This window comes from Sturnus vulgaris, chromosome 1 (genome assembly GCF_052056855.1).
Source record: "Sturnus vulgaris isolate bStuVul1 chromosome 1, bStuVul1.hap1, whole genome shotgun sequence".
NCBI classification, from domain to species: Eukaryota; Metazoa; Chordata; class Aves; order Passeriformes; family Sturnidae; genus Sturnus; species Sturnus vulgaris.
In genome coordinates, this window is record NC_142243.1 from 39,892,139 (window position 1) to 39,919,181 (window position 27,043).

At 41.1% G+C, this 27,043-nt stretch overlaps 2 protein-coding genes across 13 annotated transcripts in view; one reads left to right on the forward strand and one right to left on the reverse strand.

The window, feature by feature from the left end:
* The window catches only part of RARB (retinoic acid receptor beta), a 319,234-nt gene extending 300,378 nt beyond the window's left edge, over positions 1-18,856 (forward strand). For all 11 annotated transcript variants that reach the window (XM_088164196.1, XM_088164223.1, XM_088164219.1 and 8 more), the window contains 4 exons: positions 5,217-5,393; positions 12,740-12,944; positions 14,251-14,409; positions 17,428-18,856. In XM_088164196.1, coding sequence (XP_088020322.1) covers positions 5,217-5,393; positions 12,740-12,944; positions 14,251-14,409; positions 17,428-17,624 — 738 coding nt within the window. In that variant the 3' untranslated portion in view covers positions 17,625-18,856. The remainder of the gene's footprint in view (positions 1-5,216; positions 5,394-12,739; positions 12,945-14,250; positions 14,410-17,427) is intronic.
* Positions 18,857-18,916: 60 nt separating this feature from the next.
* Positions 18,917-27,043, reverse strand: part of TOP2B (DNA topoisomerase II beta) — a 59,180-nt gene continuing 51,053 nt past the window's right edge. Inside the window, exons 30-36 of one of the 2 annotated variants that reach the window (XM_014887276.2) lie at positions 25,758-25,916; positions 24,759-24,966; positions 24,194-24,273; positions 23,773-23,883; positions 20,490-20,606; positions 19,617-19,714; positions 18,917-19,402 (exon numbers count right to left, since the gene is read on the reverse strand). In XM_014887276.2, the coding sequence (XP_014742762.2) occupies positions 19,241-19,402; positions 19,617-19,714; positions 20,490-20,606; positions 23,773-23,883; positions 24,194-24,273; positions 24,759-24,966; positions 25,758-25,916 (935 nt within the window). In that variant the 3' untranslated portion in view covers positions 18,917-19,240. Of the gene's footprint in view, positions 19,403-19,616; positions 19,715-20,489; positions 20,607-23,772; positions 23,884-24,193; positions 24,277-24,758; positions 24,967-25,757; positions 25,917-27,043 lie in introns of both variants that reach the window. The other variant, XM_014887275.2, reaches the window with a different exon arrangement.

Sequence of the window (27,043 nt, forward strand, 5' to 3'; positions counted from 1 at the left end):
TGAAATGATACAAGTGAATGAAATTGGAGAGGGTCTTGTTGCATAGCACACCCACTGCTGATGCCTTCGTCCTTAGGTTCCGTCTGAACCCCATGGCAAGTTTATGTCCCTGTTGGAATTTTAGAGCCCTTATTGAGAGCACCTGGATCTCAGCAATGAGCAGATGAATCTGGTCTGTCTATGGAGCATGAGTAGCCATGATTTGACCACACTCTTTCTGAGGCTGGATATTGGTCTTTCATATCTCAAGCCTGATGGACAGCTCGGGTCAGGAGATTTCTTGTTTTTAGCATTGCTCTGTTGGAAGTCCAAACTAGTGAACTGCTGCATGGAGCTCAGCTCCCTCCTGCTTTGTCATGGTACAAGTTGCAATAACAAAATTATACTGAGCGTTACTTTGGGCTTACCTTGAATCTTTGAGAGCAATGCAGCTTTCTTCAAATGCTGCATCAGATCTAAAAGCAGCAGTGCTAAACACTGTCTTCTTACTGCATTCTCATAGTCTGTGTGTGAAATGCAGAGTGTTTGAATCTCTCATCTAGGTAAGGTCTGGCAGCCACTCCAGCATTTTATGTAGGACTTCAGTGTTAAGAGCTCATGTGGGAAGGGCAGAGTAGTGCTGGGGCTGGAGTATGGGTCATCTTCCCCTCCAGCCCAGGGGCAGGGGAAAATCCTTTCTGCAGCATGGAGAATCTGGAATGTAGAAACTCTGTGTGCTGGTCACAGGAGCACAGCTCTGGTGCCTGGACACCACCACCAGCTGCTGATCCAACAACAATCTGAGACATTTGAAGTAGAGACCAGAAATCAAAAAACAGAGGAGCACGCAGCCCTTTTTCTAAGTGCTGTGTCCAAGGGGAGCTGGAAGCCTATGCCACTCTGCTTTTTTTGATATAACAATCTAGTACAGGTAGAAGATTGCCCCCAGTTCTGCTTTTATGCCTGGTTTTGCGTGCTGTCAGTTGTGAAGCATGGCGTGCTCACACTACCAGAGCACACAGATTGCTTTTATAAGCTTAGAGTTTTTAATTTAATTCTCTAAGTGAGAGGTGAGAAGTGAGTGTTTTTAACCAATGTAGATTCCCTTGAATTTTGTGAGCCTTGCACTTGTGTACTGACAGGAATGGTGGATGAAAGAAACTATTCTGCAAGAGCAGCCCCTGAGTGCCTTCAGTTACATCATCATTCAGACTGTTTTAAAAGAAGATTTCATTTGTTGCTAAAAAGAGCAAAGAATTTTAAATATAAGAGTGTAAAGTAAAAAAGACCTTACAGAGATATAGTAAAAAAAAAAAATAAATCTGTTCTGGCATTTGGCTTACGTATCTGGCTCCTCTCACTCTTGAGCGCTGCACCCTGCATTTCCCAGAGGGAAAGGTTACATGGTGATTTTTTTCCCCCTCCATTGTGTGTTTTTACCTGTTAAAAATGGTTTAAGAGAAGCATTTTCAATTACATTTTTTTATATCCATCTGCTCTTTAAAAAGAAAAAGGCGCCCCATACTTTGCATAGTTAATAGAAGTCTACTTAAAATAATGGGAGAATAGTACTTGTATTAAATTCCCTGGGTCATTTGATTTAACAGTTACATTTGGTGGGCAGTGACAAATACAGTTCTACCAATGATGAGAATCAGCAAGCTGTTTAAATGTAATGGATTCCAAAAGTCCATCATAAACAGATCTGTTTTATTACTGTCATCCAGGTAAGAGAGAGTGCCTGAGTAATTTCTCTGGAGATGTCATACTTTATAGTATAATTGAGTGTAACTATACTGCTCATCCCTTGAGAGTGGTATTATTTGTAAGTCTACAGCTGTGTTACATCCAGCCTTGTGATAAAGGGAGGATAAAATAGAAAACAATTTTGGCTCTGCAGACCCTTGCTGCAGATTCTCCTGGGCTGCTCTTGGCTAGCTGGAAGTGAAGAGGTTCCACATCTTGGCAACATTTTGTTCTTTTTAAGTGCTGGTCTTAGAAGTTCCACAGCTATTGTTCTGTGCCATTGCAGAGGAATATATCTATATTTATATGCATATGTATAATATGTGTGTATCTCCTGATTCTGGGACTGAGCAGGGGCATGTGTCGTGGTCCTCAGTGAACTCACCAGAGCTGGAGTGCATTGCTGCTTTTACTAAAGAGGCATCACGAGTGTTCCTGATTAGGGCAGAGTGCCCCTGTGAGCCTTGTTTCCTTTGTAAAGTGGATTTTAAAGACAGTAGGGATTCTGCTGCTGTGTATGTTTCTACCTCATCCTGTATTGTTAATGTAGAGACAGAGCAGCCTGCAATGAAAAAACAAAAATGATGGAAAAAATGGGATCAATTTATGTGGCAAAAATGGCTGTTTAATTGGATTTCATAGCAAGGTTGGGCTTTTCCACTGATAAAGACGCCACTAGGGTGTATTACAGTATTGTTCCACCATATGTGCACTGGTGCATAGGCCTGAAAAACATGTGAGACTGCTCCTGGAAAAGACACCCAAAAACCCGCTTCAGTAAAATATTCAGGAAAAGTCATAGCATCTGCATCTTTTTCACAGCATGGATAGAGAGATCTCCAGGCAAATTTAAGCAGAGTTTTTGTTTCTATTGTGTATTGTTTTAACCCTGTGTTTCATTGTTCAGTCTATACATTGATATTGAGTCAGTTTTGTTTTTTAAATACTGAGAAATGCTCCTAAAAATCCAGGTTTTTTTACTGTGACACTTGTGTTGACATTCATTAACAGATAGAATGTTAAAACTCTTTCCATTTGTAGAATCTCAAAGATAACCTGTAAAATCACTTTAGCTCCAATGCTGAGGGATCTGGCACCTGGCATAATAAAACACCTGGTTATTTTGTATTTTATTAACTGCCCCTTCTCTTCAGTTTGCATAATAGAGAGTTAGATTTACATTTGTTACGACGGCCGTGCATTACTCCTAATAGAAGGCACGTCAAACTTCCCTTTGCTGGCACTGCAGCATGATAAAGTAACCTCATATGATACTGATGAAGATTTCGTTCACACTTGCTGGTTTCATGCAACGTCTTTTTTTCCAGATGGATACCCTATTGTAAAATGATTTCCTGCTTTAGGCTCTGCTTTGTGTAGCTCTCTGCTATGCCATCTTTCTATGAACTGGATAAACTGCCTATTAAATTTAATTACAGCCTGAATGACTGCACATCTTGATCTTATTTTTCCTCCAATGTACTGTATTTCACCAAGGTCCTTGAGGATGAAATAAAATAAATCTGAAGGATGCATACTCCAGTAGCCAAAAGAAATGTTTCAAAGGGCATTACAATGACTGTTAACTCATTAGTCTTGGACCATTTTGAAGGCAATTCTTTAGGTTTAGCGTTATAAAGACATTTTCTTCTATCTTTCTTCTGTCATTTAAAAAAACCCAAAACAAAATAGAGGAAGTTCCCAGAATAAAAATTTAAATAGAAATGATGAAATGAATTAATTATCCCCTAAAGAGAGGGGTAGCAGGAAAGAGCACGCAGTCTCCTTTGGATTGCTCAGCACGGTTAGTGTTAATTTTTTGCAGTTAGGGCCTAATGTAAAAACTCCTGGCTCAAATTCCACCCTGTTCCAAGTGAGGGTGAATGTCAGGCTGGTGGCGCCCTGGGGACCCGTCAGGACTTTCCCCTTTTGTGGCTGATGGTGGTGGTGGTGTCTTGTGAAGGCAGCATTGGGATGGGGTCCAGAGCATCACAGCCAAGCTGAGCTCACTGCGCATTCCCTCACCAACCTTTTCCAGCCCTGTGTCCTTCCTGTGAACCAAAGAAAGCTGACAAGACAATGGCTTCACTGGTTTTCTAGGAGGTGGACATCCTCACCATCAGCAGTGGTGGTGGCAGGCTCACTGGAAATTTTTCCTCCAAGGAAGTGTGATCTGTGTAATTTGAATGCTTTTTGATGGCTATTTAATCTGCCATGTCTGTTAGACTTTTAGGTTGAGACTCTGCTCATTTAACTTTAATTTTAAAGTTAATTTAACATTTTAACTTCAACCAGCTGAGACTGAGGCAGCTGATCACATGGGCTTCCTCTGCAGCTGCAGAGAACGCCACTGCTTGAGCATATTTTTATAGGTAAAATTCCTCCTGCAGTGGAGATAACCCAGATGCTGAAGGCAGCTGCAATGCACACTAAACTGGGTGGCTTATGAAATAGGGGATTGAGAGACACCATCACTCTGGCTGCATCCTAAATAGCATTAGATCAAGTGCTGGCAATTCGCTGCATGTGAGGGCAGAAGGAAAGGAAATTTGGGTTTTTCAGAGCACTGTCATTACCTGTTTCTTGTCACTCTATGGGAATCCTGGGTGGATTGGAATGGACTCACCAGGTCTTCTCATGACACCCAGTGTTCGTGGGCTGACATCAAGTGGGTCATGGCAGATTTTGAGTCAGATGGTTCTTGGCTGACATGTGCAGCTTTTTCAAGTGTTAAGTGGTTGTTCCAGATGTATGAAAATGTGAATTTGATTGCAAACTTAACACAAGTTTCCTATGCACTCTAGAAAATGATGGACACTTTGATTAAGTGAATATATTGTAAACGGTCCCTGAAAGATGCCACCAGAATGTCCTTGTTACACTTCCAGCAGTGGGGGTGTATGTTGGTTGCACCATCAAATGAGCACGTAGCATTCATCCAGGCACATGGGATTTTCCTTAACATCATGTAAATAAATGCTCTGTATGTCATGGGAGACTGTAGCTTCAGAAAGCTGTGGCAGAGCCACAGAGCAGAGAAATTAAGCAGAACCAATTTTCTAAGACCTTAAGTATGTGAAACTGTGTTCCAAATATTGTGCTGCTTTTTCCAGAGGAGGACCCAATATTCTTGTTCCACTGTTCATTTATATTTTCTGGGGTACAACTGTAAATTGTCTTTCTCAATGCACTTATTATATAATGGCAAGGAAGAATAATGAGGGTGGCATTTGGAAATGTTTAAGTTCATTTGTATTCCTTGTACAGATGGCCTCTGCAATCATAAGTAACACAGAAGTATCCAAGGAATTTTCAGGCGATTAATCCAAGTTTAAAACCAGCATCATCCCAACAGCAAGCTGCAGAAAATGCCTGGAATGTTAATAGAAAGTACTTCTGGAAGGAAAACGTGGTTGTTGTTTCCTTCCCTTGAAAACCGTTTACTGAAAGGGACGTTGTTGATTTATGGTGCCTTCTGTCTGTCTCTCCAGAACTCCAGCGCAGATCATCGGGTTCGACTGGACCTTGGGCTTTGGGACAAATTCAGTGAACTTGCAACGAAGTGCATTATTAAAATAGTGGAATTTGCAAAGCGATTGCCAGGCTTTACAAGTTTGACCATTGCAGACCAAATAACTCTACTCAAAGCAGCCTGCCTGGATATACTGGTATGTATTTTTAACATCATTGTTCTCCTACTAATGCGTTTTCTATTCTTCTTTCTACTGTAATTGACAGGAAGAGGGGGGTGAAATATGGCCCTGACCTTATTGTTGTAAAATTGAACTTGCTGGGTAGTCTGGTGTAGTCAGAAGATGACTCCAGCACACCTACAGAGATGTGTTCTGGGGGATGAGCATGCTTCTCAAAATAAGTCCTTATACTTTGTGGGTTTCAATAAAAAGGGCACATTTTGGTATTGTGGCTTGTGCAACTTAGGAAAATTTTCTTTACTGTTAACACTGAAGAGAGACCTCTTTCTCCTTCCCTCCTCCTTCATTCTTTCTCCTCCCTCTGCATAATCCTATGCATAAAGGATGCCTAGAGAGACAGTCTACTGTATAATGATTTAGGAATGTGCTGTACCTGTGGTCATGAGGGAATTTAAGGAACAAGACACAAGTCTTCAGAATTAGTGTTTTTTGGGTTTTAGAGGGGAAGCTGGTGTGCCTGGAGCCTGTCAGATGCAAGCCTCTGGCACACATATCCCCCTGCTTTCTCCAGTGCTGCAGGTATTTATGGAAGCGGCCGATGTAATGGACTCAGTAGAGATTTTAGCTAAATGTAATTAAATTGTAAATAGGCAAGTGTACAACCTGCAGGAGGGAGCTGTGCAGGTGGGCTGGGAGTTTTTCTCCAAACCTTGCCTTGCCACTATGTCAAGGCAAGCTGTCTTCCCTCCCTTTGTCTCTGGTCGTTTCTGTCATGCTGACCTTCAGAGGAGCCCTCTGGGATTCTCAGCATTTCTTTATCAAGACCTTAGAGGTCTTCAGGCTTTTAGTGGCAAATATGCTTCTTGTTATTGGTTGTAGCTATAACTTGCAGTAAAACAGTATGTTCAATGTAAACATATTTTAAATGTTTCATTCTGAGCACAAAGCTTCAGGTCCTCATTGAACCAAGCATGGCCAGTCTAGAAGCACATTATAGGATGGCTACTGTAGATATATTTTTTGTCATGACACAGGAGTTTGAACTAGGGAAGCTGAAGTTGAAGTAATTAATCTTGGAATTTCTAAAAGTGCATTGCTTCAAACAGGATCATGTTGAGGAGGACATTAACTGCTGTGACCTTTTCCTCTTGTTTTGTCAAAAGCTGTTTAGAAGAATCGCATCAAGAGGACATTGATGAAGGAGGAAGAGGGGTAGGAGAGGGGAAGGGGTATCATTCTTTGGCCTATAGAAAAAGGGAAGGTTGAGGTTGCCCTGCTATGCTTGAGAGTCACCTCTTGTTGTTCCCTTAATCCAGGCACTCATTCAGACTCAGCCATCTCATTGTTACTGAGAGTGTCCCTCGGTGGGGCAGGGCCATTTGTTACCGATTGCACGCCTGTCATCACCAGCTCTGTCTTGATCAGATCCTGTTACGTTGCCCTTACACGAGAGGCAGATGGTGATCAAAAAACTGCAGCGTTGCCTCGAGTGTGTTCCGCCAGCAGTAGGGAATGAGAACTGCTTTGTGCTCTGCTGCTGCAACCCATAACAAATAGTTAATACAGAAACTACACAAAAAAGGTGGGGAGGAGCCAGGATATGGCAAGAATCTGGACATCCAAACCTTTTACCCTTAAAACTTCAGACCTTAAGCTGCCACCCTGTTTGTTTGTGCCATGCCCTGGGTCCATAGCTGCTGGATAACAAATACCCTAATTCCATAGTCCTGTGAGCTCCTGGTGCTCTTTGTTGGTCTGGGCAGTGAGAGCTTGCCTTGGGAGCATGCACAGCCTCTGTTGCACAGGGTCCCTGCAGCAGCTCCAATCAGTGCTGCCATTTCCAACACTGGCTCAAAAATTGAGGGGACCATTTTTGGTAGGGGTTTTTTCTGAAGTGCCTTGATAAAGGCACTTTGATCAAAGTATTAAATAAAAACCTAGTTGCCAGATTAGAAAAAGAGAATGAAACAGCTGGTAAATGGTGACTTTATTTCAACTAATTAATGGATAGAAAAGTTGACTCTTTAATAGATTCACCACTTTTACTTTGTAGCTATTGGCAATCTTCAATCTTTAGTTATAAATTTTATTGAGGCCTGTCATTCCAGATCACCTGCTCATTCTCTTTTTTATTTTTCACAAAGCCAGAGAAGGTGACACATCCGAGCAAGCAGGGCACAGCAAGCACCATAGGAGGCCACAGCTGGGAGGAGCTGAGGCTTTTCCAAACCCAGGAACAGATATAGCATAGCAAATAGTCCTAACTTTCCTATGTGACATTTACACAAACTTTATGTGCCTATTTTATGTGCTGCTTAAAAAGAAAATGGGATAATTACCATGACACAGTAATGCGTAGTGTGCGCGCCGCCTGTGAAATGCTGTATCCATTAAACCTGCATCACCTGCACATAATCGGAATTGCAGTGCTGCTCTCTATCTTTATTTAAGCTGAACATCAGTACTGGAGCAGTTTTAATAGCGCATATTTCCCCCTTGCAACAAGCCAGTTGTCCTAGTTGGGAGTGTTTCAAACGTTTCAGTTTGTTGTGCCTTAAGATGCAGGGTGAGCGCTGCTGCCCCTCCTGCTGCACCGAGCACCCAGTGGCTGTTGTGTGAGCTCTGCTGAGCAGGGCCATGAGTCTGATCCTGCTGCTCTGCCATGCCCTGGACGTGTTCCCAGAGCTGCAGCACGCGGGAGGAGCAGTGTGGGGCTCCCAGGTAGGGTGGCCAGGCTTCCCTGCCAGCAGGACTTCACTGCCTGCCTGCCCTTCAGCACCAGCTGTGGAGAATCTTAAGCATTTACAGACCCTGCCAAGGTCTCTGCTCAATTGGTTCCTGTGGCTGTGGGTGCTTAAGCCCCTCTTAAACAGGCTGACAAAAGAAATGGTGCCAGGAGCTCAGTAAACTCCAATGCGTATGGGCCAAAGAATTGTTTTATGTACAAACAAACACTAACTCTGGAAGGGAAAAAACATCAAGCTTCCTGAGGCAGCTTGAGGCACCAACTGAGGATCATGGAATTTATATCTTGTCTGATGCCAAAAGTTTTAGGGATAAATATTACTAAAGTTCAGTCAATAACCCTTGTAAAAGTGAGTGCTTCTGTCTGCTGGTACACTGGCCCAGCAGCAGCCAAGCATCTCCAGCCTCACTGAGCTTTGGCAAGACAAATGTGGAAAGAATCCAGAGTCCAGTCTGTCTTAAATCCAATGGGTAAAAACCTAAGAAGTCCTTGAATGCTAATCCTTAATGATGTAATTTTTGCTTTCTGTTGTAAGCCTTTGTGCGTTAATGCCAGGCAGGAATTTGTGTGCAGAACAAGCTGTGCTGACGGGGTTTGGCAGTGCCAATGGGGCATCATTACTTCAGAGTCACTTGCCTGGGTTTCTCCTCTCAAGGAGCTGTTCAGCCAGCTGAGGCAGCTAGTGTCTAACAACAGGATTTCTTAAAAAATAGGCCCACCTTGCCCTACCTGATCTGTTTAAAATGAGTAACAGTTCTGTGGTAGCAACAATGTCATAAATGCAACTTTCTGGCTGACTTTGGTTTTGTGCTTCTTGGTAGGGTTTTTGTTTTGCACTTTATGACAGGCTCATAAGAATCCCTAATGCTTTAATATATAAATAGTCCTTAAAACAAGGGGCCCTTTAATAATGAGGAAAACCCATATTTATGGCTGCAAGTGGCATTTAAGAGCAGAGTGACAACTAAAATACTTGGCTTGGTTGCAAAATCTAAACAACATTGAGGACATTAGGAGTTCAGTTTAAAATGGAGAAAGATACCGTGATTTCTTATTTTCAAGTGCTGATGTTTCCCATATGTTCTTCAGTGAACATGAGCTTGAAATCAGCTTTACTTTGACACTGGAAATTTGCCCAAGAACAGTTTAGCAACGATCAGCAATATGCATGGCGTTTCACAGATCTTGATGAAGGACAGAAATTAAAAAGAAAAAAAAAAAGTAAAAAAAGAAAAACACCATTTCAAATGATCTGTCTTAGAGTTTAATAACAGCGTGTTGTGGGATAATGTCAAAGGAATGCAGAGGAAACCTGAGACCTGATTGCTGCAGTCAAGTTAAGTGCATTGCTGAAAACACATAGTTGATCTTCAGCCGTGCCAGTGCCCAGCGGAGCCGCTGCAGGCTCCTCCAGTTGACGGCTGGTGCAGCACTTGGGGTACGAAGGCCTGAAGGCTGCCTTTAACAAAAACCTGTCCTACTTGCTGCCTCAGCCTGGAAGTAGCTAAATCCTACACAACTTTATGTTTTAATTATAAATTTTGCAGGGCCCCTGCAGGCCCTTTCTATGCATGCGCACAGGGGCTGACTTGAGGCTGAGTAACCTCACTCCAAATCTGTTCCTGATGAGGATCCAGCCTGGAAGTTCTTCCTCTGCATTAGCCCTGGGGGTCTCTTTGCTGAGCACTCCTAGCATGCACCCCAAACATAGTGGGGCTTGTGGCACCAGGGAACAAGCACAGGAGGCTTTGCTGCAAGGCAGCCAGCAGCCTGGGATATGGTGGCAGGTGTGTGTTCAGCCTCTGGGATGTTGGGGAAGATCACTCCAGGGCACAGATCCCTCTGGGCAGGGATCTCTGTGGCAGCTGGTGTCCAGACCTACCCTCTGAGGGAGGATCTGGGGGATCCATATCTGCCAGCTCTGCTTGGGCTGCTGCTGGGGAAGCTGCAGGCAGCCTGGGGAATACACTACGGCATTGCCCGATTAAGCTCCCAGTCCTGCTCTGCCAATTTGTTGGGAAGGGAGTCCTGAGGCTATGGAGGGACGAATTCTCCTTGCTAAGGCTTACCAATTGAAATAGCACTGAAGTCAAAAGGGCTGCCTTTCTCCCTGGCTGAGCTAAGGGAAAAACTTAAGGCAAGAAGTACAGAGCCTTGTTCATCCCAAAGTTGGATACCTGATCTTTTTCCACCCTGCACCCTTACTGGAAAACACCTACTGTCTGTGCAGGCCTCAGGTGGGAAGATCTGCACTCCAGTTCCTCTTGCATGCTATTAGAGAAGTGAACCAAGCAGCTCTTGGGTGTCACAGTAAATATGTAGCTTTCAAGCCTTTGTTTTCTTGAGCACCAGACTCTCCATGTTTCTTCTCTTCTCTATACAATCTTTTAATGATTTAAAAGAGCAACCCACTGTGAACTTTAGGGGAGAACATGGACAGTGGTTACTGGCAGTTCTTAATGTGGTAAAGACGCTGCCTCTTACTGACAGGGTGCTGTGCTTTATAATGTTATTTTTATCTAATGATCCTGAACAGTACATTGGCTACTACATAAAACCTAGCAACCAGCAGCCTTTTAAGATGACATACATTATGGGGAGTTTGTGGTCACCGAGGAATTAATGTGCTGGGTGTTTGTATTTGTGCCCCTCTTGGTCATTGATATAAGTAATTTCAAGAAATTACTCTGATTTGGGGGTAAGGCAACAATGTCAAACGTACCTGTCCAACTGCACAAAGTTTCAGTGCTTCAGTGTATGCACAGAAGGTGAGATAAGATTATTGCTGAGATAGAAAATAGTTGAAGATCTATCTGCAGAAATACACCCTATTAAGTCTCTTACCAAGGAACTGAAGAAGAGAAATAAAAGCTCCCCTATAATGTCTTAAAGACCGTGTTCTCCTCATTCTCCTCCCTGCTTATTTGGAGCAGTGTTGCCAGGCAAAGATGAAAGTGGGAGAAGCAAGCCCAGAGTGGTCAGCTGCCATGTGCTGGGGCCTCTGACTCAGAGCCTCAGCAGCTAAAGGAGTAATTAAATTCTCCCAGTGCTCTCTTATATTCATGTAAATCTTTTTTGTCGTATCTTTAAAACCAAGTCGGATGGGAAATAAATACAGTCAAGCCCTGAGAAAACACAGCTGTAGTCTTAGCTCAGCTAATCAGCCTGACTTCGGCAGGGTTTTAGTTCAGTTTAGTTTCAGCATAAGCCCTCTCCCACCTCTGATTATTTTAAACACTAAGCATTGATATATATATAACAGGAATATGTCAACATGATGGACGTCTCTTTTATTTGGTCCTTAAGGCGGTGCTCATTAATTGCAGCTGTACAAATGATCCTGTGCCACGGAGAGTCTGTGACGGGACACATGCCGGGTGTGCTCCGAGAGGCAGGAGCGCTCAGGCACACGCTCCTGCTCTCTGCCACCTCCGCTGTGACACTGCTCTTGACGCTGCCCTTAGCCCAGAGGCATTCGCCAACAAAATGTAGAGCATCCTCGGTGTTTTATTCATGTGTTTTGCATTTCCTCCGTGTCCAGTTAGAGGTGTGAATCCCTGACCTCCCCTGGAAGGCTCTTTCACCTGGGGTCAGCACTGGGTGGCTGTCGGCATCCAAGCGAACTTGCCAAAGCCAACACTGCTTGGGCGTGCGCAGGAATGAGCGACGCTGTCAGCAGCTTTGCACCAGGCAGGCAGGGTCTGCCACCGCTGGGGCTCCGCAGGGGGAAGCGCCAGAGCCTGCAGGAAGGCTGGGAGCCAACAGGCTGGTGAGGAGGTTTGGTGTTACAGCACACAGAAGTAACAACAACCATAAAAGAAGAAAAGCTGGGCCAACTCCTCAGACCACTGGCGAGGCTGCCAGCAGTTGTGTATGCTGCCATTTGGAGGTGCAAAGTTTGATATTATGCTGGGTGCAAATTCCCGGGCTGACAAGGTGAGCAGTGCTCCAAGGAGACCCTACCTGCAGCTGCTGGGGAGATGGAGGGCTTTGTCCCCACAGCAGTGTTTGCCTGTCTTTCACAAAAGAGGGGACGGCAGCCTGAAATTCTGCCTTTTCAGCAGCTCACAGCTTTCCACACTCACTCCCATAAGGTTCCACAGACCAGCATTGTTCTTGTCAAAGACACAACCCAGGGAAGTTCTGCCCTGCAAAAGTGATCCCCAAAATCAGTGAGATATGCCTTTATTCAAAGAGGTGAGATGCTTTCAGGAGCCTGTTGGATCAGATCAGCAGTTCATTGGATCAATCACGTTTTATAGCTAGGTGTGGGTGGCAGACTAATGAAAGACCTGTTTTTGTGGATATCACTGTAATGTTGGTGACCTGAGTGGTGAGAGTTGCTCCAGAGTTTTGATTCTTTCATAACTAGGGGCAGATTTCTGTTCTTAGGTTTGTGTTACAAGGAATACACAGAGTAAATGGAGTATATTTATGTTATACCTGAGAGTTTTTGTGCTGCCAGAACTGCACAAACTGGAGTTTGCTTTCAGATTTTTCTGACGTGGCCAAGTACTGAAGTTCCATGGAGTCATTTGCCGCAGCGAGAAAATGCAACAAACCTTTCATGGATTAAATTATTCAGATTCCATTTTTCTTTTTTTTTTTTCCACAGATCCTTAGAATTTGCACAAGATACACACCAGAACAAGACACCATGACCTTTTCAGATGGCCTTACCCTAAACCGAACTCAGATGCACAACGCCGGATTTGGCCCGCTGACTGATCTCGTGTTCACGTTTGCCAACCAGCTCCTGCCTTTGGAAATGGATGATACAGAAACAGGTCTCCTTAGTGCCATCTGCCTCATCTGTGGAGGTATTGTACACCATGAACTCTAGTGCATTTCAAAAGGACAGACATGATAATGTCTTCATTTATATTCTACTTGCTTTGCTTTCCTTTACTTAAACATGTAAAATATATATATCTTTGTAACATTATTATATGTGTTATATAAGCTATTTAGTGGTAAAGGTTTGTTTTCCACTGGTGATAGTTACTGGTTTTATTATTGATAATTTGAAAAAAAATTACTAGAATCATTCTGTCAAGCAACCAGTCCTATTGTTTGCCTGACAAAGGGCATTGAGATACCTCCCAGAATGGTTGGAATTAGGAGGGACCTCTGGACATCAGGTCCTGCTGTGTTTTTGCTAAACAGCGTATGGCTACCTGCATGAATGAGTTTTCTTACAGCAAGATGCTCCATTACACACCTTTTACTTATAAATTTAATTGTGTGCATCTGCATTGGTTTCAGTCACATGGAAGCCATTGGTAATTTTCTTTAGCAAAAAAATGAGTTATATTTCCAAACTGGGGCTGAAGGGAACTCAAAAAGGTGATTGTCAATTAAAATCATAGGCTTAAAATAGAAAAAGTGAAGTCTCAGATAATTTCCAAAATCATCTGTAGATTTCTGTTGGTTTAATCACTTGGTCTCTCTCCTCCTTGGCAAAATCTGGATTAGCAATAGAAACACAACTTGTTTAGCTGGGCCATTTTGTTGAAACACAAACTGAGTGCTACAAATGAGTGTTTGAAACACAAGAGTCAGTATTCGTTGGCATTGGCCCTTTAGTATAAAATCATTCCGATTTTATGTGTCTCTAACCCTAACCCATTAAAAGCATTGATGGGTTCCTAGATACCATTGATATGTGACTGCTGTGTCCTGGTGCAGAGGGGTGGCATTTGTTGTCACTCAAGCCAGCACTGCCATCTGCTGATTCCTGATGGTAACTCACTTTACTGTAGCAGTGGTAACAAAAAATAGCTGGAACCTCTATGAGTACCTGGGTCGCCTATCAGTGACACATATAAAATTAATACCAAAATATTATTTGCAGAAAATGTTTTCTCCTTGAAGAGGGAGGTACAACAGCAAACTGGTAATTCTTGACCATCCAAATGACAAACTGTTCCAGTCACCAAGGAAAAGAAGTTGATCCAAGTTTCAGAAAGCTCTTCCTATGGAACACTCACTATAGAGTGTGTGTTGTTTAGCAGAGAATGAAATTCATGGAGTTCTAATCAAGAACACAGAGGAGATTTTGTGAATTTGAGTTTATTTTAAAAAATAAATATTTAAAATCATGAGTGATATGGTGCTTTCCTACAGATCGCCAGGACCTTGAAGAACCAATGAAAGTGGATAAGCTTCAGGAACCCTTGCTTGAAGCACTGAAAATTTATATCCGAAAGAGACGACCCAACAAGCCTCATATGTTCCCAAAGATCTTAATGAAAATCACGGATCTTCGTAGCATCAGTGCAAAAGGTACAGTTTCTCCCAATAACTCAGCAGGAGTGACAGTGTTGCATTTCACAGGAAGTGGCTTAGACACCTGGGTTGTTAATTTTTTAAACACATCTATGAAAGGTCCTTGTGACCTTATTCTTCCCAGTTTCTTTATGTAATTCCTGCCTTGCAATTGGTTTTGCTTTAAACATGCATAGTGCTCCATTCTCCATGCAACTGACAGTGAAAAAGATGTTGTAGGTGCAAGTGGCCTAGAAAATCATTAGCATGAAGTCTCTATTAGTCATCTTAGGACAAGATAAAACCTTTGTTAATGTTTACAAGGGGGTTCAGATCAACATGTGCTTTGTATCACCAATGGCTTTTAAAAAACAGTCTGGTTACAGACTGCAGAAAGCACTTGTGCAACCAAAACTCCTCTGAACTGTGGTCTGAGGTATTTGAGATACAGAACTGATCTGATCCAGCATTTTGGAGATTCAGCCCCTCTAATCCAAATTAACCATACCTTATGCAGTCTTGTTCATCCTTATGCAGTGCTGGATTGATCCTGTGTAGTTAATAGTCTAAGCACTGTCACACATTCTCTTAAGCACAGATGTAGCTGAATGCTTTCATTTGATCAGAACAGGTTCCCCAATGTACCAGGCTGAAAACAGAGAGTCTAAAGTGCAACAATTATTACTCCTATGGTGGCTGCTGCAGTTTTACCTTCTTACTCTGCTTACTCAGCAACCCCTGATAGATAAGCAGGCACATGAGCTTGTATGTACAGGTACCTGTGTAGGTTGGATCTGTGCTTTTGGGAAGATTACTGATTTCGTTTGACATGGTTTGGGGGAAGACTCAGGGGGAAAAAAACCCAGTAGTTAATTCACTCAACTAAATATATTTGTTTTAAATTTAAACTTTAACTCCTTCACTTCAAACAATATAAATCCAAGTTAAAAGATTAAGTTGTAGCTATCTTTATAAAAAGAAGTGAGCAACTTAATTGGATTGATTAGAACCAGAAGAAGTAACTTGGAAGGGAAACACCAGAGCTGGAAGCAAAAGCATCCTAAAAAGGAACCACTTACCAGGTTATCTAAAGCTTGCAGTTTACCCTGAAGTAAAACAAGCTCCATCCAACTGAATCTACAAAATAAACTTAGAGCAGTATTGACCTATAAAAGCATTTAGGGCAGCCCTTTTGTTCCACTGTTTGTGAGAAATCCATTTCTACTTCCCTCCTTCTTTACCAGAGCCTTCCTGCTCCTCAAGAACACAACTCCTTATATTCAATTCACAAGAAAGGCTTCTTTTCATTCTGACATAAGTATTTAACTTTAATTATATCATTAATGTTTCATAGTAGAACTAAATCATACCAAAGGATGGTGATGTCCTGGAGGGGTGGGGGTGTCTCAAGTTTAATTTGAAAAGATGTACATTAGACAATAATGACTTTGGATGGTATCTGATCTTTGAAAGCAAACACCAAAGAAAGCATGAGTCTGAAACACTGAGTGTCTCCTTTTGGCATTAGAGGTATTGTAACTAAAGGGTGGAATGTTTGTGGGACTGAAGTGAGACAGTTCTGAGTCCTCATCTTCTGAGTTCTCTTATCCCCCAGTTAAACTGGAAGTTTGCAAAACCTGAAAAAGTTCTCTGGCTCTGCACTGAACGACCACACGAACACTTCACTGCACCAGACATATCAGTGGAAAGCATGTGTGTAATATGGCCAAATTGAGTTCATCAGCACAGGTCGGACAATAGTTGGTTTTCAGAAAAGCTCTCAGCATCATTCTGCATTAATATCTTCCCCATTACAGTCATTTAAGAGACTTTTAAATCAGCATTCACTTGGAAAGTCAGCCATTGCCTTTGTAGATGATGTTTTGGATGCTCCTCATGTAAGGCATAAACACAAATGCTCCTTTCCAGTCTGGAGTGAGTAGTGCTCTCCCCAGCATGTCCACTGCAGCAGCGTGTATAAAGCAGAATATTTCCAAAGGATCACTCTTCTGGAATGGTTCTTCAATAACCAAACTATTTTCTCTGTATTTTTTTCTTTTTCTTCTTGTTTAAAAAACACAGTTCCACTGGACTCCAGTTTTAAGATGATCAGGAATCCTGAGCAACAGGAATGCTGAGGTTTATGGCTATAAATTGCTCGATGCACAGTTCCCTGAGCGCTGCCTGCCCAGTGTCCGTGCTGTGTCCCTGCCTGCTGACCACACACTGAGACTTTGTGCTGGGCTTTTTTTCCTCCCTAAACCAGTTGTTGTGGGCTCCCAGTCTGAGGGTCAGGATTGATGCAGTAATTTTGTTTAATCCTGCGTGCACTCACCTGCAGAGCCCCCTCTGCAGACAAATGCCTGTTACACATCACAAACCCAGCTGAGACAGCCTGAGCCAAGGCAGAGCTGAGCAGTGCTCAGGGCTCCTGCAGACTTGGTGGTTCATTAGCACAACACAAGATGCCTGAGCTTTCCCCCCGAAGAAGTATCTTTTTGCCTGAATGTCTTCTTTTATAAAGTAATTGTTTGTTAAATTCAGTGTCTTATTTCACGGTTTTCTCTATGGGAAGGAAACATTTTGACTTATATCACTGCAGTTTTCTTGCAGCATTCATCTCACCTATTTAACATTGACAGAATTTTTGTCATTCTTTGCAGAACCAGTAGAGAATAAAGACTAAATGTTATTCCAGTTTATAAAGACATCTACATGATCACAGCCTAATTTAAATTTTCAGTATAATTTAATGCCATTTTGGGTTCTTCTTTAAAAATAGGCAGCTCATTCAATTTACTTTTATTGAAATATCAGTTGCTATATCATAGGTTTGAATTGATTTATTAAGGAACACTCACTTAACTCCTTCTTGAACTGCATGAAGCAGTTCACTGACACACCTTTTTGTGGAAGAAGTATAGAAGGAAACACCAAATCTCTTAACAAAATACTGAAATTACTCCTGTAATGGTAACAGAAAGGAAATTGTTTGAATCATGCTCATGGGAAGGATTTTGTGTTTTCTTTTTAAAGGTGCAGAACGTGTCATTACATTGAAAATGGAAATTCCTGGATCCATGCCACCTCTTATTCAGGAAATGTTGGAGAACTCTGAAGGACATGAACCACTGACACCAACCTCAAATGGAAATACTGCAGAACACAGTCCCAGTATCTCACCTAGTTCAGTGGATAACAGCAGTGTCAGTCAATCCCCTATGGTGGAATAAGACATTTTCCAGCTACTTCAGACATTCCTAAATACCTTATGTACAGGGATGAAAAGCAAGAAAAACATTTTTACTGCTGCTTAGTTTCTGGACTTAATATATATCTATATATGTGTATATATATATAGATAAACTCAACAAGGACCAAGAAATTTTCATATGTATCGATATTATACTCCTTGCTGTTTAAACTCTTAAAACTAGAAAATGCAAACTTTTGAAACTCTAAATCAGCCATTTCATGCAAAAAAAATAGTTAAGCTTCTGTTTTCTTCTCTGAACACTCAATATTGCATGGTGACAAGACAGATCTCAGTCTTCAAATTCTGGTTGCATTTCTGATGACTTTGTACATACGAATGTATGGCTGTACTCTCCATACTGGATGTTTGGTGCTTTCCTTTTGTCTCTCATACCTAAAACGATCAAGACACCAACCACAGGACATGGACTACTGTACACATCCAGAGAAGGAAGTTGAAAGGACCGTCTGTTTTAGTTGAAATATGAAAATTTGTCCTTGCTGTCCTCAGTTTGCATCTCCTTCCTTGTAAAAAGTATACAAAATGTCACTGCCCCAGCAGAAGAGGTATCAGTATCAGCATTAACTGCCAGATCAGTTATTCAGATGTCATTTGTTCCACTGTTAATGTCACTTTAAAGTTTAAAGAAGTGGTTTCTTAGCTGGCTGGTGACCTAGCTCCACAATTACCTGCTCCATTTCAACAGCAATGCTATAGCCTCCAAGGCAGAAACACTTTACAGTGTTACCATGTTTTTGTTTACTTGTTCACAAGCCATTAGGGAAACTTCATGGGATGATAACCAGCAGACTCACTTACAGCTTTTGAATCGCTGAGTCCAGGGTATTTTCTTAAGAATCAACTGCCAGGAATCAGCTGGGCTTTCCAGCCTTCCTGGTGCTAAGGAAGTACAGCTAGGACTTCCAGAAACAGAAGGAGAGAATCTGCCTTCTTGGCCTTGTTAAATCACCATGAAGCAGAGTGAAAACTGTGGTAGAATGGTTAACAGATTTAAAGTGTCAGTTTCTTAGGTTTCATTTAAAGCACTAGTGGATTTTTTTTTTTATATATTCTAGCAAGTCTGTGATGTACTTTCACTGGCTCTGTTTGTACATTGAGATTGTTTAACAATGCTTTCTATGTTCATATACTGTTTACCTTTTTCCATGGAGTCTCCTGGCAAAGAATAAAATATATTTATTTTAAAAACTGTGTAGAAGTAGTCTCTCTAGCCCAAATTTACAGTTACACACACACACACACACACAGTAGTTTTCCATTTTTTAATGTTTAAACTTCATTTCAAAAAGCAGGTTTGCTGTTTGCAACCATGACAATTAAAATGTGCTTTAGCACAGCTGTCTAGAACATCTCTACAAGCCAGTCAGACAAATACATGACATTTCAATGAGTAAAAAAGAGCATAAAACTGTAGGTGTAAGAACAAAATGTTAAAATGCCTACACACAATAATAAAAACCATCAATTACATTATCACATAAAATAAGTCAAATGTACAAAAGTTTGCAACAGAGGGGACAAAAGGACAACACAAGATACTTGTTGGAAAACATTTTTGTGCTCTTTGGGCACTTAATTAAACATATCAAAATCATCATCTTCATCAGACTCTGCAAAATATTTCACTTCTTTTCTAGCCCGGCCTGTCCGTGGCTTTGGGGCAGTTTCGGAGGCAAAGCCTGACTGGAAGATTTCCACATCAGAATCCTGGTCAAAAGCGGCCTTCTTGGATTTCTTTAGAAAAGAAAAGACAAATCAGTTGTGATGCTTTGTACATTGTCCATTTTAATATTCAGAATTGAAAAAAACCTCTCTAGCATTAGATTGCTAATGCCACCTCAGCCCCCATTACCATACTAGCAACTTCTAATTATAAGAACTTAACTTTTATGTAAAGCAATCCATGAGGTTCTTTTTACAAGAAGAAGACAGCATAGGTGGAACTGACCTTGCTTGGTGTGGACTTGGGTGTTTTCTTCCCAGGGTTGTATTCACCTTCATTTTCTGAACCAGATGCTTTTCTTTTCTTTGCCCCTCGGCCTTTTCCTAGGTCAGAGATTACACATGAACTTTGGTTTTAAACTACAGACTTCATCAAACTGAAAAACCCCCTAGTGAAATTACTTTAGTATGTCTACGTGTTAAGTTCAAACCCAGTTTACTACTCAAGCTTCTTCACAACAGTAATATAATACTGTATTTTTTCTTTTCTCAGTTTAAAATCTTCTACTTCTTCCACAGTCACCATTCATCCTGAGAGCTCAAGCTGTCATTTCAAGACAGGGACAAACTTCATGAGATCTTCCACACTGCTGAAGAACTACAAGTCCTTGGTCACCTTCTGCACTGATTACACAGCATTAATTCATCATTACTATTTAGTAAATTTACTTTTAACCTCAACCATCAACACTGGCGTATCCTTTACAGACTCCTCCAATTACATAGCTTGCTGTGCTGTGTTGTGAGGGCTTAGAGAACTGGGATACCAAAAAATGGGCTTTAAAACTCAGAAAGTGCTGCTTTCTACAGTTACTGCCAGAACTTTACTGGCTTGGAAAGAGTTGAGATCAAAGAAAACAAGCAGTATGCAGCAGAATGGAAGAAGGTGCATGGGGGGTGCAGCTATTAAATAAATTCCCAACAGTGAGGGCCAGATAAAAAGTCCACACATTGTTTGCCAAGAAGTCAATACACTGTATTTGTCACAGGAAAGGCTGAGTAATCTACCAGTGATAACCAGTGATAATATACTCATAACTCAGCGTGGCCACAATTGCTGTGGGCCCTGTGCTCCAGAGAGCCCAGGTATGACGCCTACCTTTGGGTGCTGCCGTCTTCTTTGGAATGCCAAATTCTGAATCTGAATCAGAGTTCACAGTTTCCACCTTCTTGGCCTTGGGAGCTCTTTTAGGCTTAGGGGGTGCATCTAGTTTTGCTGTTGGAAGTTAAAAGATACTAAATAAATTTACATATTGGTTGGACATATTAAATTGTACTAGATATTCCAAATATAGCACAAATGGCAGACATTAAAACAAGATGAGTGAATTCTGCACTTGGGGAAAACATACTTCAGCTTTTATGCTAGAACTGTGTGGAATAAACAGGAGGTTTCCCGTGTCCGGCTCTGGGAAGGATTGGTGCACCCAGTAAATTCCAGTGTCCTTGGCTGAATACTGTTTCATGTTTTTGAATACAAAACAGGTCACTAGTAGCTAAAGCAGCTACAGAAGTCCTCCAGGTTGGATACTTTGACTGTGTCTGGATACATTACATTGTTTACAAATCCAGCTGCTTGTGACATTTTTGCCTTCAGAGTGGCATGACTGGGGGACAGCTTTTCCCAGGATTACTGCAGGAGTTTGGGAGACAATGACTCTGTGACATTGCTTTCTGCCAATTTCAACGAAAAACTTCAAAAAACGCAGAAAGGAGAGGAAAGGAACATTCTGCATTTCCTGGAGAATTCCAATCAGTGCTACACAACTAATCTGGCTGTCTTTAAAAGATTGTCATGGGAATGTTCCCATAGTGGGTGTCAAGGGATAGAATCATGGAATCATTTAGGTCAGAAAAGACCCTTAAGATCATCAGATCATGTGTTCTATAGGCTTACAGATGAGAGAATCTTGCAGAAACCTCAGGTACACACCTGACCTACCCTCTATCAGCCACAGATGCCTCAAACAGCCACATGTACAAATACTCCAGACACCAGTGATGTGAGAACTCGGATTTCATTTATGGGATCACAGAGAGAATGTGTTTGGAGAACAAGAGAGTGTCTCCAAAAATGTTTTGGTTATGATGCCTTGAATTGCAGAAAGAGAGGTACAACACACTGCCACAGGCACTGGATTTGTTCTTCCCTGGAAACAGAGCCTGATACCACTAGGTAACTCCTGTGAAGTCTGTTCAAGGGACAGCAAACCTCTTAGCTGTTTTATCTGGTGGCTAAAAGAATAGTGCCCAACACGGACTTCCCTCTGTAATAAATGTGTAGGGGGACTCTCATCCACTACTTTAACTTACACCCCTAATGGCTGCACAGGTGTGAAGGATCTCTTGACAGCAACTTGATGGCAAATCAGCTCAGCCAAGCTCTCCACTAGGTACCACAACAGGAAACAGAGTGTGCAGCACAATCAATGTTACACAGGCTCTCACGAAGCCCAAGTTTTTGACAGGAAATCCAGGTATGGCATCAGTCCCACAGGTGATGCAAAGAGTACATCTGACTGCTGGAATCTCAGCAGCTGGGCTGGTCAAGGCTGTTCAAGCTGAGCAGCTGCTTATCAAGAGTAAGCCTGCTTTTCAATTTTCCCTTAGGCTTTACTATAAAGCCCTAAAACCACAGACAGCTCAAATAGTCATGGAAAAGTTCAGCTGTCTCTTGATCCTCTGTAGTGAACAGCAGAGGTCAAGAGATTTCATCCCAAATTGATCAGAGTCTGAAGTCACAGAAAATCAAACACCTCTGGAACAATCACTTCAGCCACATGCAACAAGCACTCCCAGTGTGAGGGTGAGTGGGTGGAATATTACATTGCCAGAAAATGGGTTCTGAGGAGGCTGCTGCCAAGTCCATGAAGATGGACTTAGAATCAAAGAGATTACAAAAAGGGTAACCAGATGACCAGTGAAGTAAACCTGCTCAGTTTTACTGGACTGTCCAGCTGTGATCATCAAAGTGTGGTCATGTCTGATCTGGGCAGAAAAGAAGAGAAGAGATGAAAACTGGTGAAAGCAACCTGTCATGTTGCCATGCACTGAGAAGGAGAGTGCTCCTAAGGTTACTCTGAAGGCACAAATTTAACTCTTGCTTGAAAGAGAGCCTGTTTTGTGCATGTAGAAGTTAATCAGAACCTCAGAAACAGATCACAGCTGTATTTTAAGGATTCAAGTTAGGTTAATGACAACTCACTACATCCAGACCCTCAAAAAACAGAAGGAGAAAGATTGAATGTTAAATTGCATCCATGCCTGGCTACTGCATACAGAGTTCTCTCTTGCATTTGCTGCAGTACAGAAATTCAATATAAAAGACTACTCTATTAGAAATCAGCTATTTCTGTATACAATCTTTATTTACTGTACTACAGAACTCAAACAACAACTGGAAGTGTTTGAGAAGTATTCAGGCATTCACTGACTTGAACTGTTAACAAATTAGAGTGGACACAATGCATCAAGAAATAGATTAGAAATAGGGAGGCAATGGGGGAAAGGGTGAAAAGATGCTGCAGTTCACTGGTGCCTGATACAGAAAACAAGATTTATTTTTTTTCTCATTTTTAAGACAGTAAGTTAACTACTGTATGTGACTGCTTTCTTTTCAATCTTTTCGAGGTACCTTTTTTTACAGAAGAATTAATATAAGATGCAAGTTGGTCAAAAGAAGTTTTGAAAAACAAAGGCCACAGTGTCACAGGGAAAAAAAGCTGCAAGGCCATTCTAAAAGCTGACTAATAACTGAAAGAATTTATACCTCTGGTGTCTGAGGAGAGTCTCTCATCCTCTGTTTCAAGAGGAGAAAATGATAGCCTTCTATGCTGGTTTTGGCTGAGACAGAATTAATTTTCTTCTTTGTAGGTGGTACGGGGACTGTGTTTTGTATTTGGGTTGGAGACGATGTTGATGTTGACAATGCAGGGATATTCTGTTGCTGCTGACACAAAAATCAAGGCCTTTTCTGCCTCTCAAACCATCACACCAGCGAGGGGCTGGGGGTGCACAAGGAGCTGTGAGAGAACAGTCTAGAGAGCTGCCTCCCACTGACCCAAGGGACATTCCACACCTCCTGGTGTCATGCTCCACTTAGCCCCTGAAGTTAAAAACCTGCCATTAGTTAAACTAGCTGAAGGCTGAACACCACCTCCGGATGTGGAAGGTATCGAGTTCTGACACTACAAAATAGCCAATGGAAAGAAACAAATTAACACTATTAAGGACCTGGAGAAAGTTCAGACCTTATTGCTGAATTTCACAGAGTTCAAAATAAATTAAAGCAGTTCCCACTTTGAAGACTGAAGAGACAATGCAAAGGTGAAGATGATGACTTCAAATAAAAGGATTGGCTTCCAGGCCAATTCTATACTTACCCTTTTTAGCAGCTACTGTTTTACTTGGAATTTTCTCTGTTTGTTTTGGAGCAAAAGATGATGAGAAAACAGGAGCAGAATCCTCATCATCACTGTCCAATTTTGTTGTATCTACAATCACAGAGAAAGTTTAGAATAAGATTCATTCATGGCATATATTAATTACATTAGTATCAATTACAGTAAAAATTAATCTCAAGTAAGTGTTTGTGATGCTACAGCTATGGATGCAGTGTGACTTCCTTACCTATGATACAAGCTTTGTTCCTCCAAAGATCAGAACTTCCTTCACTTTTCCTCTTTATAAAGGGGAGGATGTGGACATCCTTCTTCTGTAACTACTGTGTGAAGTTTGTGTGTACCACTCCCCAAAATATCCCATTAACAGTTGCTATAAAAATTAAATGGAAAACAAGCTCACCATCATCCATCTTCTGAGAGTAAGAAGGAAAAGAGAAGATGTTCCCAAAATCTTGATTTTTCTTGGCTTGAGATGATTTTCTACTTATAAGCAAAAAAAAAAAGGGAATTATATGAGTTATATTAAGCACATACTGAAGTACATGGACATCATAATATCCACGTAAAAGTTAAATCCTGTTTTGACATTCCCAGCATTTTTGTATCTGCTTGCAGCAGTCAAATCTCTAAAACTGACATCCAGTCACGAATTCCCAGCATTTAAAATTAACAGAATTACATTTTTTTCAATAGTTCTCTATACCAGACTGTCACAAGACAGAAAACAGAGAATCTTTAAAAATGTAGTTTAACAGATGATATTACAGACAGTGTATCATAACTATTTTTATATATTATTATTTTTTAAATAATGAGTCACCCCTGCATAGGTCAGTTGCAAGGCTGAGATAATATACACTTGAATTCTTCCACATTTGATTTTTCATGGTGCATCAGTTTTGTTCAGACACTTCTGCATTGAAAAAATTATTAATAAAGAAATCCTGCTGAGTTACAGTACTTACTCTGGAGATGGCTTTGATTTGGCTGGGGAGAAGTCATACTCATCTTTTTCTAAACTGTCTGAAGGAACAAACTCATCCTCTCTGTCATTTGTAACTGGAGAGGATTTTACTTTGAGCTCCTCCAAATCGTTGTTGTTGTTGGTATCATCATCATCGTCGGCATCATCTTCTTCTTCTGAGAAGTCAAAAGTGTACTTGGGCCTCTCAGCTGAGAAAATCACACATGTACACAATTCAGGAGAGTTGTTTACGTTATATAATACAGATACAAATATGAATCAAAGTGGAAGTCGCTGAACAATCCCTGCCTCAGAGTACACAAGGTAAGAGTGGTGGATAATAAATGTGTTTCAGCCTGGAAGAATAAAGGGCTGAAAAGAATAAAGAATAATTTAGATGTTAGCAAACATCCAACACCTCCTGTGGCTTGCTCAGACACCTTCAGCTAAGGGCATTATGGAGGCATTGTGCATCAGTACTTTTAAGGAATAAGAATCCTTCACTTATGATTGAAGTTTTCTTGAATCCACCACTTGAATATTCTTCCTGATTTTCCAGAAACTCTGTAGGGTTTCTTTAAACCATCAAATACTCACACATTTTCCAAACTTTCAGGCTTGTATTTCATGGAGCATTCAGAATTTTTTGATAATTTTTACTTGCCTTTTAGGCTTTATTTGGCAGTATAATTGTATTAGAATAATTTTTTTGTTTTTAAGAATATTGCCTTGTCTGTTTCTTGTATAATTCACCAGTTTTGTGAGCAATTTCTATTCTAGTGCTCAGAATCGGGGACAAGATTTCTGATCCAAGTTACAAAAATCTTTCATAACAAATTCCTGATCTTGACATTAAGAGTATTCTTCACACAGTGAAGAAAATACAATGCAAGCTATCTGTAGGAAATAAAGTCCTAAAGGAAGATTATGATCAAAAGAAAATGTGGCTTTGTAGTTGAAACTTTCAGTCACAATACACAATTCACAAAATCCTGGGTACCTGCAGCTCTCCTAAGCAGAGAGTCTCTTGGAATAATCACAGGCTCATTTTCTTCTAAATCACTTTCAGACTTGGATTCATCATCTGACCATGGGTTTCGTTTCTTCACTTTTTTTGCACCGGATTTTGTAGATGATGGTGTCCTTCTTACCCTGGCACCTGCCAAAAGTAAAAGCATTTACTACAGTCTGGTTAAAAAATATTTTCACATTTTCTAATTATTTAGAAATTCAGCATAAATTATCATCTTAAAAAGTTCTCCTTTAAACGTTGTAAATTTTCTTCTCCTCCCTGAAGGAAGATTTAACATGAAATTATTTCACAAAGAACCTGATAGGCTGCTGCCAAAGAAATTTGTTTTATGACTGAAGAACATAAAGTCTCTAGTTTTATCTCCTTTGCCATCAAACTTGTGTTTTTTTAAAGGGTGCTGGAGTTTTCCAGGAAAAGAATGTGCAGTTTTCCATTATTCAGGGAAGACCTTCAGAAAGAGTTATTGGAAAAATACAACAAACATGGGAAGCAGAGGATATCCTACTGCAGGGGGGTAAAAATGTGGTCAGTCAGTTGCAGGGCAAGCTCAGCTCAAGCTGGGCTAATTTGCCCTGGCTCAACACTGGCTGTGGGAGATTTGAGCTGCACATAGACAAGTCAGTCATAACTGTACTCAGTGAATCTACTCAGGTTGGATAATTATTTCTGCAACCATGTTTTTTTCCTTTTTTTTCCTGAAAAAATAAACCCCCTTAAACCTTCTCTTCTGTCTCCAGCTTTCTTTTTTTGTTGCTGCCCCCCCTGTTACTGTAATAAATTCCCACTAGCAGAGGAAATGGGCAAGTGAATGTTGGTTGCCTGCCAAGCCATAGCACCCATAACTTTCTGAAAGTCAGAATGACTGAATATGTCAATAGAAAAATACATTTATTTAATCAAATTCTACAATCTATACCATTATTCAGACTGAGGGGCTGAAGGTGACTGCCCTGTCCTTCAATATCAAAGAGCACACAAACTAGACATTTCAGTTTGCAAAGAACTAGCCTCATTATGGAAAAATAATCTATTTTTCTATACATAAATTTGAAGATTTAGGATCTCCCCCCAAAAATTCAAATGTAAAAAATGTAAGATCCATCACCACCAGGAAATTAGCTGACACAAAGAAATTTCAGCAGAGTACTTTCAAATATTTCATTTTAGGTAATAAACCCAGATATAATAGTGATTCTTGTGCTGTATTTCCCTTCTCACACTGTGTTAAAAATGCATTTCATGCCCAGTAAATA